The 15,460-nt window shown below is 37.1% G+C and overlaps 1 protein-coding gene across 3 annotated transcripts in view; it reads left to right on the forward strand.

Annotated features, from left to right (window-relative positions):
• The window catches only part of LOC132615450 (AP-1 complex subunit gamma-2-like), a 33,350-nt gene extending 22,818 nt beyond the window's left edge, over positions 1 to 10,532 (forward strand). For all 3 annotated transcript variants that reach the window (XM_060330057.1, XM_060330056.1, XM_060330058.1), the window contains 2 exons: positions 8,443 to 8,547; positions 9,922 to 10,532. In XM_060330057.1, coding sequence (XP_060186040.1) covers positions 8,443 to 8,547; positions 9,922 to 10,017 — 201 coding nt within the window. In that variant the 3' untranslated portion in view covers positions 10,018 to 10,532. The remainder of the gene's footprint in view (positions 1 to 8,442; positions 8,548 to 9,921) is intronic.
• Positions 10,533 to 15,460: the final 4,928 nt, after the last annotated feature.

The raw sequence follows: 15,460 nt of genomic DNA on the forward strand, positions 1-15,460 counted from the left end.
CATACACAATGCCCCAATATCATGGCTCACAGCTATATCACATCACAAAATAATTTATAAAAAGAGTTTTGGATTATTTGAAAATAAAGTATATGTGGTTGGCCTTAAGGACCACCGATTCTGCCAAGCACACGCTCGCCCCAACACATGGACCAGGCAGACAAAACATATTTTTAAAACAGGTTTTGAAAAGCAAGTACCCAAAGCTTAAAGTCTCACTTACTTCAAATTCACAATTCAAGCACACTTTCCAATAAATCAAAATTGCGTTCTCGAGTCTCCGGATTACCTCAAACTACACAAAAACGGATTTAGAATGGTCAAAACCCTTCGGGTAAACCACTTCTATATTTTTAGAGGCTTAAACGGTTAAAGTCAATTTTTAAAGGACGAAAACACCCTCTGGTCAATGTGTTCAAAACCCGACAAGACTTATGTTTTCGGAAAGGCCTTAACGAGAGGATTCCAACGATATATAGAAGTCTAAAATCCGACGCTATTTGCCCTTTCAAATCAATGATTTTGGTTGAAGAACCCTAGAGCTAAACTTTCTCAATTCCTCAAAATATCCCCATGTTTTCTCCACAAAAATTCACCCATAATTACTTAATAAACTTAAATAAAAGATTAGAATTAGGGTTGAAAATCCCTATTTTTCTCTTTTCTTTTCCTCTCGTTTTCTCCCTCCCTTTTCTTTTCTTTCTCTGCGTATTTTCTGCTGCTTCTGCCTTTTTTGCTTCTGTTACATAGGGTTCCTTTTTCTTTTTAAATCATTCTTCTCTTTTCTTTCAAATTTGGGCTTCAGCCCTTGTTTTTTTTTTTCCTTTTCCTTTTTGGGCTTGGCCCACTAAATTCCTTCTTTTCTATTTTCTTTTTAATTCCTTTTAGCAAAAATTACCAAACAAACCCTTATTTAAAAAAATGAGTTATGACATTCTCCACCACTTAAAATAACGTTCGTCCTCGAACGTGTTCAAGAATTTTTTGAAATTGTCAGGATATGAATACTCAGTACGCATGTCCCACTCATACTATCAAAGTGATCTTTTTTTGTTGATAGTCCTACTATAATAGTTTGACCTCAGAATACTTGTTCATCCATAACCAACAAAGTCATATGTTCGAATACAGAATAACAACTTCCTACAAAAAGACGCAATTCGCATTTACCAGCACTATTTCAGTCTCAATAACATGGATCCGATCATAAATGCACTCTCGAAACGTATTCACATAATATAACATGTACCTCTTGCAGCATAGCAAGTCTCTTAGCTACCACCACAACCTATTGCCCATAATCTTATCGGTAATACGCTTGCACCCCACAACTTATCCTTCTTTCAATATCTCACACAACACTGCTAACGGTAAAAGAAACCTCTAAAAGCAGTCACTCACTATAAATTTAAGTCATGACTTTTTCTTGTTCGAAGAGAAAAGGAAACTTTACCTGCTCCAAGCTGTATTTTGGTCCAACCCAACCTTATCAGGGCCTATCACACTTGTTTTCTCAATAAAATAGCATTGTCTTCTCGAGCTCAAACAACTCAACTAGAGACGATATCGATATCCTAATAAAGCCTTAAAAAAATGATTTGCACACCATACTTCCACTTAAGAAACCTTGTTCGAGCTCAATTATCGCACTTGTCTTTACAATAGATATTGAACCTTCTTCGCAAGTCAAATTTTAATCTAGCTCCACTTTTTTTTGGACTGAATCATGGCTATCATTACGAACATATGATCTAAGCATGGACACGTGAAACACGAGATATGAACAACAGACAATCACAGAGGTAAAGCAAGTTCACATGCACCAACCTGATTCGATCCAATCTCACAAGAAACAATATACTTAAGATTTTGCCTACCGTTCGACTGAATCTCATGACTCATTTCGTATTGAGAACTTTCAAATTACTCCCTTTCATAAGCTTCAAATCACAATCTTGTTTATCACTATAAGACTTTTGTCTACTCTATGCTATCTGAAATCGTTCCCGTATTCAATGCAACCTTCTTCAAGGCTTGCTAATCAAAGTCTAGACCCAACTACTCTGATTTAGAGTATTCAATCAACCAGATAGAGTAAGACTCCAGCATTCGTATAAAACCTAAAACGACAAGATTTGCATAATGAGTTAGTAAACTAATATCATACACAAACTCGGTCAAAAGCAACTGATCATTAACCACTTATCAGGTAATATCCATCTGACTAGTGTTAAGACTGGGCACCCAAGGATGGCACAATCCAAGTGCCACAACCACGATCCTATGGCAAAACATATCCACCAATCTTACATACTGTAGAGCTGAAACACCTCCAAGCACTCCTACATAATGCTCTCACGTACAACAATGTTAGAAATACATCCTTATGCTTCTACATATCTCTCACATGTACAGTGGTGTTGGAACACATCCATACACTCCTACATAACACTTTCACATATAGTGATGCTGGAACACATCCACATGCTCCTACATAAACGTTCCATGCACTGTTACTCTTGTCACACATGACAATATTGACATCTCATGCCATTGCACTATCTCTGACACATAACACCATATAAGCTAGTATGATATATAAAAAAATAGTTCAGCTTAAATCAGGTACACAATCTCGCTAAGTCAATCAGTATCACCCAAGCTACGATCACGATTTTCTGAATGAACATATAGACCAGCTACAAAGTCTACATTGATCTATTTTTACTTTCTATCGGAGACAACCATGCATCGGAAATTTCGAGTCTCTAACACTCGTATTTAATATATTAACGATTTAAACACAAGAACAACATTTATGTACCCTAAATAACTTTTGTCAATTTTAACTCTCTTCCTGCGGCCCCAATGCATATTTGTGAATCTAAAAAGTAATAAATATAATAAACGTTGTATCTTTTCGAGTACCAATCTCCTTAAGTCAACCACCATAGGTGTACACACATTCAACTCTTTAATTAGAATGTTCCCTTTTTTTTTTTCCACTATCAAGTAGCCTCGTCTTTAGAGACTATCACTAATCCCCAATAAGGTCAAGACTCTCGTATCGATCAACTGTGCATGTTCAAACAAAAACAACTGTAGTATAACACATGATAGAGCCTTAGTGTGTGTATTAAACTCAATCTTCCATCCTTTTACTAGACACCACAAGGCTCATAACGCTATGATGTAAAAATTAAACTTCACACTTTTAACCTTAGTTGTTTAATCAATATTATCCCGGCATCTTTTTCAACCACAGCATATGCTTCTATCGACTGAGAAGATATTCGTATATGTCATTAATGAACATAACAAATAGAGAGCTAAGGAACGTTTTTGAATACCCCAATCATCTAGTGCATGACAATCACTAATGCATTCTCTATCCAAAAGATATCACCAGAAATTTACACTAACCAAAATAAGTCTTGGTACATGTCTTCAGATTATGCACCCCTTTCTTCTACTACTCAGCGTATCCTGATCACAAGTCTATCTTAGAATAGCATATAACACCATGTAACTGAAGCCACATATCATGTAATTTAGGAAAAGACAAAAAGATACTTGCCCATCATATGATAAAAATTAAGTCATTTTTCTCTTAGTGATAAAAATCTGCATAGATTCAATGTTCTCCCCAACAAACAGAAATTAAGCACCTCCGGGCTCTATACTTGGTATAGTGACCTCTCAATCACGAAATCTTGTAACTTCTAATTAGGCTCTATCGAAATGGAAAATGGAATGGTCTTTTTATGGCAATCAAGCTTAAGGCAAGACGAAGTTATTCAATCTGAATCAAAGATAACCTCAAGATCAATAACACCATGTTTCTTTTTTCCCAGCACATAAACGTATCATGACTCTGAACTGTGTCCACACATGTTCGATAGACCGGCCAATAATAGTAGACTCCACCGCGAAATCACAAAGGGTACATTTAAGTATCAACTTTTCTCTTTATCCTCATCTGTATTATCATCTCATTAACGTGTTTCTCATCTTCCTCAAGCTTGTGCTTTATCGAAAACAACGTATATTAACAAAACTGTGTGAACTGGTTATCTGTGGCAATCATGTCATTTCTTATTTACTCCAACTTCTTTTATGGTTCATTTATTTTCTTGGTGCGTGATAGTCTTTAATATTCCACGTTTTTCCCTTCAACAACTAATCAAGCCACTATACACTGAGTTTCATGCTAAACATCTTACTATCTTGTTTCAATAATTTTTATACTTAAGTCTTATTCTCGCCCACAATCTGGAATTCACCCAGGGACCTACTCCACGAACAAGTTGTGCATCTCAGAAGGCCATTATCATGCTCATACTTAATACACTTAAGATATGTAATATTACGCCACAGTCACACTTATGACATTACCATCACGACGTTACTAATAATAGTGAATCACTTTAAGAGGCATTAATCTTAGAGCCATTTAAGCACTTTCCTCAAAATATCTTTTACCATAAAGCCCAACAACTTAGGCATGGGTATGCAATTACACTTTTTACTTTCCCGCTACCCTCTTTCTCTTTACCGATAAGACTCATAATATAAAGTTATACCAACAACCCCAGATTTGGATGGTCGCTCTTACACAATTTTTTTTTAATATCATTTGACCACTTTTTTTTTTTTGATGACTAGGGAACCCGCAGACGCTACCCTTTCACTCAACGATTTCTTAACGTTCAAAATTTTCACTAACTCCTAAACATTCAAAAAAATATTTGGCAGAATTTTCTTTGTAAATAAAACTATCCCAAAGTGTACACCGATCCAATCTCAACTACAATCAACGCACACAACATTCCATGTACTCAGTATCACTCTCAGTTGCACATATGACGTTAAAAAAAAAAACTTTCGAATCAACCGTGACATCTAGCAGAGGAGGATATGCATGTCCTAGCCGTCTGCGGAATAAGTATTACAACAATTAGACTAGATTCAACTCAACGCATGAATAAGGAATGAAAGAAGGGGAATCATCCTAGATGTTCAGTAGCCTTAAGGTCATAAGTATGGGCGCCTACATACCCATGAACAAGATTCTACTAAATACTGCTCCATGACCCGGGACTTAAAGCCTAGGCTCTGATACCAACTTTGTCACGTCCCAAAATACCCGCTAGACGTGATTGGCACCCAACAAACACCACTCGCCAGGCGAACCATATATCATACTCTTAATCATTTACAAAAGCACTAAATGAAAATAAGTGCAGGTCCAACAACGTTATTAATGATAAAAATGCTAAATAGTCGCCAACCAAAACCATAATCGATTTATGAAAACCAATCAACGCTAAGATGAAAAGAATCTCTAGCCCACATCCCACGCTAAGACCATGGAGCATCTAACAGAGTTACATGAGTTTGAGTGTCGGGCATGTAAACCCAAAATAAAAGAAATAACTAGAAATAAACTAGATAAAGCTGAAATGGCTGCCTCCACGAACAATGCGGTGGCTCACCTCAGCAACAGAATCCACTCACGAAGTCTTCAATTACCAGCCTCGTTCTCAACGACAGTATCTGCATGGACATGTAGGTAAGGAGTGAGTTATACATAAATATAACCCAGTAAGATCCTCGACCCGCCACTTCAAATACCCCTGGAACAAGCGTTAGAAAATACAAACACATAACAAGCACAAAAATATTATGCACATGAATATCTCATTATATAATAGCAACCAAGGTCCAAACCACTGTTTATCAAATATATTATATATCTCAACACAATTTACACTACCAACCATCATAAGTGGCGATTAGTCCACACTATGAATCCACGACAACATACACAATGTGCCAAATATGTCAGGAAGCATACACAATGCTAAGGGAAGCATACGCAATGCCCCAATATCATCAAGAAGCATACACAATGCTAAGGGAAGCATACACAATGCCCCAATATCATGGCTCACAGCTATATCACATCACAAAATAATTTATAAAGAGAGTTTTGGATTATTTGAAAATAAAGTATATGCGGTTGGCCTTAAGGACCACCGATTCTGCCAAGCGCACGCTCGCCCCAACACATGGACCAGGCAGACAAAACATATTTTTAAAACGGGTTTTGAAAAGCAAGTATCCAAAGCTTAAAGTCTCACTTACCTCAAATTCACAATTCAAGCACACTTTCCAATAAATCAAAACTGTGTTCTCGAGTCTCCGGATTGCCTCAAACTATACAAAAACGGATTTAGAATGGTCAAAACCCTTAGGGTAAACCACTTCTATATTTTTAGAGGCTTAAACGGTTAAAGTCAATTTTTAAAGGACGAAAACGCCCTCTGGTCAATGTGTTCAAAACCCGACAAGACTTATGTTTTCGGAAAGGCCTTAACGAGGGGATTCCAACGATATATAGAAGTCTAAAATCCGACGCTATTTGCCCTTTCAAATTAATTATTTTGGTTGAAGAACCCTAGAGCTAAACTTTCTCAATTCCTCAAAATATCCCCATGTTTTCTCCACAAAAATTCACCCATAATTACTTAATAAACTTAAATAAAAGATTAGAATTAGGGTTGAAAATCCCTATTTTTCTCTTTTCTTTTCCTCTCGTTTTCTCCCTCCCTTTTCTTTTCTTTCTCTGTGTATTTTTTGCTGCTTCTACCTTTTCTGCTTCTGTTACATAGGCTTCCTTTTTCTTTTTAAATCATTCTTTTCTTTTCTTTCAAATATGGGCTTCAACCCTTCCTTTTTAATTTTTTTTCCTTTTCCTTTTTGGGCTTGGCCCACTAAATTCCTTCTTTTTTATTTTCTTTTTAATTCCTTTTAGCAAAAATTACCAAACAAACCCTTATTTAAAAAAATTGAGTTATTACAGATCCGGCTTGTGAAAGACACGGATTTAAACAACAAATATGCGGAAATAAAGATAACGAAGAAATCAAAGTTGAGAAGTGAAGAATTTGAGATGAGGAGAGAGGATAGGAACAAGACCCACTTGATAATCAATCTATGGGCAAACCTAGGTATACTAAACTTAAACCCTCCCAATTGGATTCAATCAAGGAACCTATACGATTTGAATTCTATTAAGAGTCGATCCAATGAATCCACAAATGAACAACTCTCATATGAAATCAATGGAAAATGGGTTCAATAGCCAACAATGGAATCCACCATAATCAACTCTCTCTCACACACTAATCACTAGATATGCGCTACACTAAACTACCAAACAAACTATCACTTTTCTCAACATCATCATAATCTAAGTAATGAAATACCAAGCCTAGTATTTATACTACTAGGCTAAAGAAGACTAACTAGCTTATTACAAAAATACCCTTAATGAAGTAAGGGCCTTGTTTGGTCTTCTTCCTGGATTGTGGCTTGTCTTAAAAAGATAGCCTCTTGCGTAAATAACCACCTTCCAGCCTTTGACTACCCAAGCTTGCAATTGTAACCATAGATCACACGTTTTGGCTTCTTCTAAGAGGCAAGAATTGGGCCTTGGGTTCTTGTACTCTTCTTCCATGCTATCTTCCATAGCTTGGAGGCCCTCCAACGCATGTCTTCAAGTGCTTCCAAAGCTCCATCCTCCATGAATAGGGCTTCTAAAGCTCGAAAGTCCTTGACTTGACTTCTAGTACACGGCCTTGGATAAAATTGAGCACTTGAGCCATCCCGTATTGTATCACATATGACATAATTAAACCATCTCAAGCGACTTTTTCTCGTTTTATCCTCAATGGGTGCTATTTGCACTTTTTGGCGGATGTAGTCATTCCTAATCGTATCTACTCTCGTTTAATCATACATGCATCTTAATATTCACATCTTTGCCTCACTCATCTTGTGGATGAGTGAGATTTTGATGGCCCAACATTCATTCTTGTTGGTCTTAAAATTGTTCGAGATAACTTATCTTTCTCTTAGGTAGACGAGGAGTCATCATGAATTGACTAGCTTTACACTAACTACCACCTACCGCAATCTTCCTTCTTTATTCGGGCTTGAGACTGGCAATGTGAACAAGCTCACATAGGCGACATTGGTAGTTATGGGGTATAAATTCATTTAAGTGTGTCAGTAAATCTTTTCTCTATTCAGGGGGAGGGCATTGCCCTTGATGTGGATTTCATGCCTTGCAAATATCTCATCATGGTTGACTTTTCTGATAGGCGAAAATTTTAAGGATAGCTTGGTGACTCTTGTAAATAGGTCTACCAATTATTCTAGGGAGTAAATTATCCACTTCTTTGAACTTCTAAATGGAAAAAAATTAAAACAATTTGCTGAAGGCTTAAATGCATTGGGTAATTCTTGGTATACAGGTCCTTTTGATTAATTGCAATTGAATGTCAATCGTAATATACGTTGGATGGCCTAATGTTATTGTCAATACATGTAACATTTTTCATATCTTGACTATGCTTATTTGGCATTTCTATGAAGTTCCTTCAACTACAATTGGATCCAGCTAGCGGTAATACCCTACCTGCAAGTGGTAATGGATCAATCACACAGAAGTTGAAAATTACAAACAGCCAACATGGGAAGGTATGTGAATTGTTCATTTTCTGGCTTGGATTACTTTTACTAGATGTTTTCCAGGTAGAAAAAATGTATGAATTGTATGGTTTAGAAACCTCTTTTAGCCTCTATTTTGTCTTAAAGCACAAATATGAACGTATTCAAATGAAATAGACCCAAATAGAGTGAATGAAGATAGATGATAACAACAACATATGGATATTATGAAAAGCTTTTGAATAGGGAGGAGATGGACTTCCCTTATAGGGCGATTTGGATCCCGAAGATATCGAGCTGACCATAACCTCTTAAACTGTGCCTGGCATCACCCAGAACACCCCAAACCATGTAAAAATCTCCCACCATAATCTCGAAGCTACAGGACAGTGAATGATGAGATGGTCGACATTTACACCTGGACCCTTGCACATAAAGCACCAACTGACGTAAGTGATATTCCTCTTTCGCAGAATCTCCACCGTCAAGATCACCCCTCTAGTTGCTAACCAGGTAAAAGAACACACCTTTCTCGGTATCTTCGGGATCCAAATCGCTCTATAAGGAAAGTCCACCTCCTTTCCTATTCATAAGCTTTTTTTCATAATATGATTTAACTGAGAAAATACCATTATGTGTGATAAATTTTCATCAATCTTGTTAGCAAAAATATGGCCTCCGCTGTAGATTTACCAGGCATAAATCCAATCTGGTGCTCTATCACTCTTGTCGTATTCCTAAGTTTATGCTGTATCACTCTTTCCCAGAATTCAATTATATGATTCATGAGTTTAATGCCACTCCTTCCCAAGTCTATGCTATCATTCTTTCCTAGAGTTCCGTCGAAAAGATGATTAATATTAGAAACATCGCCTAGGCTCATTATCAATATGATACTGATAAACTGGCAGGCATGTTGCAAGTCCAATCTTAAACATGAGTTTAGTTACAGTATTATGAATCAATGCTAACTTCAGAATTTCATTTGTTCCATTCGCTCATGAAGAGAAAAGCTATTACCAAATGTTTGCACGTGGATCCACAAAATTATAAACATGAAAATATGCTTTATGAGTTCAGGCTTTTACCCCCACTACTTTTCATATGGATTCTGAGTGAATTGGATATGAGATGGGAGAGATTGAAAACTCTTGAAACATTATTTTGCCTTGTAGAGGTTTGAAAATATAGCTACAGATGTACGTTGTTATTATTTAGCAATCTTTGTCTCTTTGCTAATAGAAACAGAAACTAGTAACGGAATTTTGTTTGTCAGCTATTGGAATTGAATGTATTTCAGCATTATGCAGTTCCCTTAAAACCATGAGACTGAATGTACTTTCCACTTCTCTGTTGAATTCCTGTGATTCTTTAACAGCTATATCTTTATCTTTATTTTACCAGAAATCCCTTGTCATGCGCATACGGATAAGTTATAAGGTGAATAACAAAGATATCTTGGAGGAAGGCCAAATCAGCAATTTTCCTCGCGATTTGTGAGGTTGCATGGCCCTATAAGAGGATGCTTTGTAGCATGTCAATTTTTTTCCCCTTCTCACAATGAAGAAGCTTCTGCTCGTTGTTTGTACTCCCTAGAGCAATTTATTCAATTGTTTTGGAAGAAGAGGCAGTACTGGTTGGACTTTTTAAGTGGTGGCTTTACCTGGGAATCGCTCAGATGCCTGGCATTGCTTGCTTCTTTTTACCTTCAAAGGTGGCATTGTACATTATGATCTGATTACCATGTATGCCATTGTCAAAGTCAATTTTTGCCTATGAGGCACTCACAGGAGGAGATCATGTGTTTGGACTCATTAAAATTTATGAGATGTGCATTGTGCAAGTATTATTCTGTTTCTAAGATTTTGGCTAATCAGATTCAAAATGAGGAATTGTAATGAAGGGTTTTCCTGTTGGCTTGGTAAATGTTTTATCACAGGTGTTATAAGTGGGATATATTTAGTTGTAATGAAAAGCTCCTTAATTGGTTATAATATTGGGTATGCTTATCGCTAGTTCATATTCTTCATTTAAGTGCAATTGCACAAAGGTTTCCAACCTCATTACAATTTAGGACTTATTCTGGGCAAGTCTTATGCGACCTAAAGCCTGTTTAAGGTTTATTCAACCTTTAATAGGAGATGACATATAAACAATAAACCTATCTGTATAATGTCAGATATATCATATGTTTTCCTGATAAGCGAATTCACGTTCATCAACATTAATTGAGTGTTTATTAATTGAGTGTTTTAATGTTCTTTGTTGGTGTTTTCTAAATAATTGCTTTCAAGTATGACTTCTAGTTTCTGTACAATTCGAGTTTGTGACAAAAGATGAGATGAGAAAACGTAACCAGACTTAAAACTGGGATTCCATCTTTTAGCTCTCTGAAAGGATGTGGATCTTGTTCCAATATTCACATTCTATTTTTTCCTACATCAATATGGCTCTTTGCAAAAGTATTTTCTTTTTGCTCTCTCTGCATTTGTTTTTCTCTTTGCACTAGCCTTGGCGTTCTAAAACTTTCTGACCGCAATGACAACAGCACCACATCAATCGATACCAATAATCTGTCAACGGAGGAATTGATTCAGAGCTTATCAATTTGACCATCACCAAGCATGGAAACAAGCTTTGGATCAACAGAGTTATGATAACCCTCCTCCTTGGGCACCACCACAATGATTCTATTACATATTTCCACCAGAAATTGGTGAAATCATGACAGTTTATTTATAGACGCCGCCACAATGGTTACAATTTTCTCAACCAAATTATTAGTAATATTATTGTCCTCCATACCAGTAACCCGGAAATGGGTATTGTATCAACAACATGAAAACGGGTACCAATCAACAACCTGCCGGTACCAACGAGCTGGAAATGGATATCAACCACTGGGAAACCGGTACCAACAGCCTGGAAACGAATATAAGTAACCTGGAAATTGGTACCAATAATCTGTAAATAGATATCAGCAACCTGGAAATCGGTACCAACAACCTGGAAATGGTTACCAGCAACCCGAAAACGAGTATCAGCAACCTGGAAATGGGTACCAACAATTTGGAAACGGTTACCAACAATCTGGAAACAGGCATCAACAACCTTGGAAACGGGCTTCAACAACTTGAAAACGGGCACCAATCACCTCCCACCAGACACCAACAACCGAGAAACTGATAGGATCTCATTATAGTTCATTCCTATTTTGTATTTTAGATTAGTTTAATTGATAAATGTTGATTCATCATTAGTGAGTTGATGGAGTAGTTAGTGTCTTAGTTGTTGAAGAGTTAGTTAGCTGCACGTGACATGCACGTGGTTCCACTAGTTAGTTACTCAACTATAACAAACTTTCTCGCCCACACTTTCTCATATAGGATCAACTAGACTGCATTGACTAAAAAAATGCTCTTCGCACAATAGATACGTTATTCCTCTAACGGTACTCCCACGAGCGTCTGAGCTACACGCTCCATCCCATGGGGACGCCGGACCTACCGGAAACAGCGCGTACGGGGGAGATTAACAAAGCTACTGCATCTACGGTTACATCCCCACAAGCAATTCAAGAAAAAAGTGACTATGCAAAGGCTATTCAAGCCCCTGCTCAGAACCCTAACAATAATAAGTTTGGGAATCCTGCAATTAAGGCTAATTATACGAAGCACAATGGAGTACATGCGGTGTTATTCAAAACCAGCGAATTTTATGGGGATATGGCGGAAGAATGCAAATTTACCCTTGTTGGAAAATTCATAAGAACCCGTCCTCAAATTGAGAAGCTGAGAGCACGATTTGCTGAGAAAATTACGCTCAGAGAAAAGGTCCAAATTGGTGTCTATGATCATCGTATTGTTTTCTTAGAATTCGGAAATGAAGAGGATTGCAAAAAGGTGTGGTACAAACGATCAATTGATTTCGATGGGCAAGTGATGTGGCTCGAAAAATGGTCGCCGGATTTCAGGCCGGAGGAGGATTCTCCGATTGTTCCGGTATGGGTTTTACTTCCGGAATTACCGTTTCATTGCCACACATGGAATTACTTGAAGCAAATTGTTGCCCCTATTGGTAAGCCCTTAACCTTAGACACTGCTACTGAAAAAAGAACCAGACCAAGCATGGCTAAAATCAAAGTAGAGGTTGATCTTACTAAAACTAAGCTCACATCTATTTTTGTGGGGTCTGAAGATGTAAATTGTCCAAGGAAAGGGTTTTATCAAAAAATTGATTATGAGGGTGTTCCCAAATTTTGTAGACATTGCAGAATATTGGGACATTCGATACTACAATGTAGAAAAGTGGAAAATAAGAAGATGGAGGAGAAGGAGAATATTGATGAACCCAATAAAAAACAGAGCAGTGATGATGAAAGTAACAACAAAGAGGATGACAGGGACCTGATACAAAAGAAAGATGAAGACGAAAAGCAGGAAGAACCTGATGGTATCAAGGGAAACACTGAAAAACATGAAAAAGAGGAAGTTAAAAGGATGGAACAGGAAGATGTGGAGAAGAAGAATGAAGATACTAAAGGAGTGAATAATGAGAAGGGTGTTAACAAAGATAGGGGCAAAAAGAAGAAGCAGAAAAAATGGAAGGCTAAGAACCAAAACATGGAAAATGAGGAGAAATATAAACATGGAGGGACTGATAGTAGAAAGAAGCACGACGGAGATCAGGAGAAGGATCAATTTGTTCTTAAAGACATACTAGACAAGATAAGGAGGAATAGGAAGAAGAAGATGCCAAAAAAAAGGACCAATGTGAAAGTCAAGATCAATAAGGGCAAAAGCAAAGAAGGAAATGAGTTTTTTTCTACAGAAGGAATAGGTAACAAGGATGAAATGGAGGTTGTTACTAATGAACAAACAGTACAGTCTACTGAAGAACAAACTGTACAGTCTAAAAGACAAGCAAAAATGGAGAACAAGCAAAACATGATTTGTATTCAGGAAAAATCTAATAATCTACAACAAATAGAGAATGGGGGCTACATAGAAGTGGATAATGAAGAGAAGCAAGAGAATAAGAAAAGAGGGGAGGAAGGAACTGGAGACAATATAGAGGACAATTCCAAAAATTCTAAAGAATCCTCTAATCTGCCAACTGCTAACAAACGAGGGATAAATGTGATTGTGGATCTTAATGACCACTTGATGGATTCTTATGACACTCAAAACAAGGAAGAGAACACTGGGAATGATAATAAGAAGGGAGATGACAATGATACAGAGAGGGAACACGAGGAGGAATACACAGACCATGAGTTAAGCCAGGAGCAACAACAACACATCAAAGATGTTAGTGACATGAATGGGCTATCTCCAGAAAGAAGAGGAAGAAATAAACACAGGAAGGGTATTAGAAAGGCAAGAAGTAGCAGTAACATAAAAGCTCTGTCCTGCAAAGGGGAGAGAAGAAAAAGTTAGCAAGCTCATGATGTTTCTTATGATTAGTGCAATCATATGGAACATAAGGGGGGTCAGATCCAAAAAAGCAATACAGAGACTCAAAAGAATGGTTAATAAATACAAGGTTGACATGGTGGCTATTTTAGAACCTATGGTGAATAAGAACAAAGTAGAGGGTTATAAAAGATACTTGGGATTCAACCATTGTATCACCAATCCTAATGGTAAAATATGGTGTTTTTGGAGGGATAATGGCATTGTCACCACCATTAAGAATCATGACCAGTTGATCACTATGAAAATTCAGGAAAATACTTCTAGTCTAGACTTCTATGTCACTGCTGTCTATGCTAAATGCAAAGCAACAGAAAGATTGGAATTATGGATCAGTCTAGAGGACTTGAATAACTCTATCATAAGCCCATGGTGCATTGGGGGAGATTTTAATATCATCCTCCATCCAGAGGAAAAGCTTGAGGGCAAACCTCATAGAAACTCCAAGAGCTTTGCTTTTACTGAGTGCATGGACTCTTGTGGCATGGCTGATTTGGGGTATACAGGTTCCAAATATACCTGGTGTAATAATAGGAGGCCATGTAAAAGAATTTGGAAAAGACTTGATAGGATTTTTATCAATGATCTTTGGGCACAGAAATACAATTGTAACAGTGTAAGACACCTTCCTAGAGTAGGGTCAGATCATAGACCTATGTTATTTAATTGTAACAATGGATCTACAGTGGGTAAAAAATATTTCAAGTTTTTGGAATTTTGGACTGATCAGGCTGACTTTAAAACTATTGTTGCTGAGGAATGGAATTGCTTTATTGAGGGCAACCCTATGTGGAGACTTCAACAGAAGCTGAAAAATCTTGGTAGGAGATTGTCTAAATGGTCTAGAGAAGAAATAGGTGATGTGCATGAAAACACTGATGATTGGGAGGCCAAAATGCAGTTTTTAGAGGAGATGGACTTGGCTGCAAGGTCTGAAAATAGTAGAGAGGATCTTAATAGAGGTCATGCTGAATATGTTTGCTGGCTTAATAAACAAGACAGCATGTTGAAACAAAAGTCTCATATTAGATGGTTTGAAGATGGGGATAGCAACACCAAGTACTTTCATGCTGCCATTAGAGAAAGAAGAAGAAAATTGAATATTCAAAGAATCATGAATAAGAAAGGAAACTGGATTTCTGGAGAAGACAGAATTGCTAGAAATGTTGTTAACCACTTTGAGAAGCTTTTTAATTTAAAGAAGGCCATTGTAGACCCTCAAATTTTGAATGGCATCCCGGAGTGTATCAGTGATGAAGACAACAATTTTTTGATTAAATGTCCTGAAGAAGATGAAATTAAGGAGACTATTTTTAACATGAGCACTGACAGTGCTGCTGGGCCTGATGGATATACTGGAAAATTCTACCATTGCTGTTGGGATATAATCAAGAGGGAAGTGGTAGAATTTGTTCAGTTTTTCTTCATGAAAGGAAAAATGACCAAATTCTTTTCACATACCCTTCTTG

The sequence above is a fragment of the Lycium barbarum genome, chromosome 10, assembly GCF_019175385.1.
Source record: "Lycium barbarum isolate Lr01 chromosome 10, ASM1917538v2, whole genome shotgun sequence".
NCBI classification, from domain to species: domain Eukaryota; kingdom Viridiplantae; phylum Streptophyta; class Magnoliopsida; order Solanales; family Solanaceae; genus Lycium; species Lycium barbarum.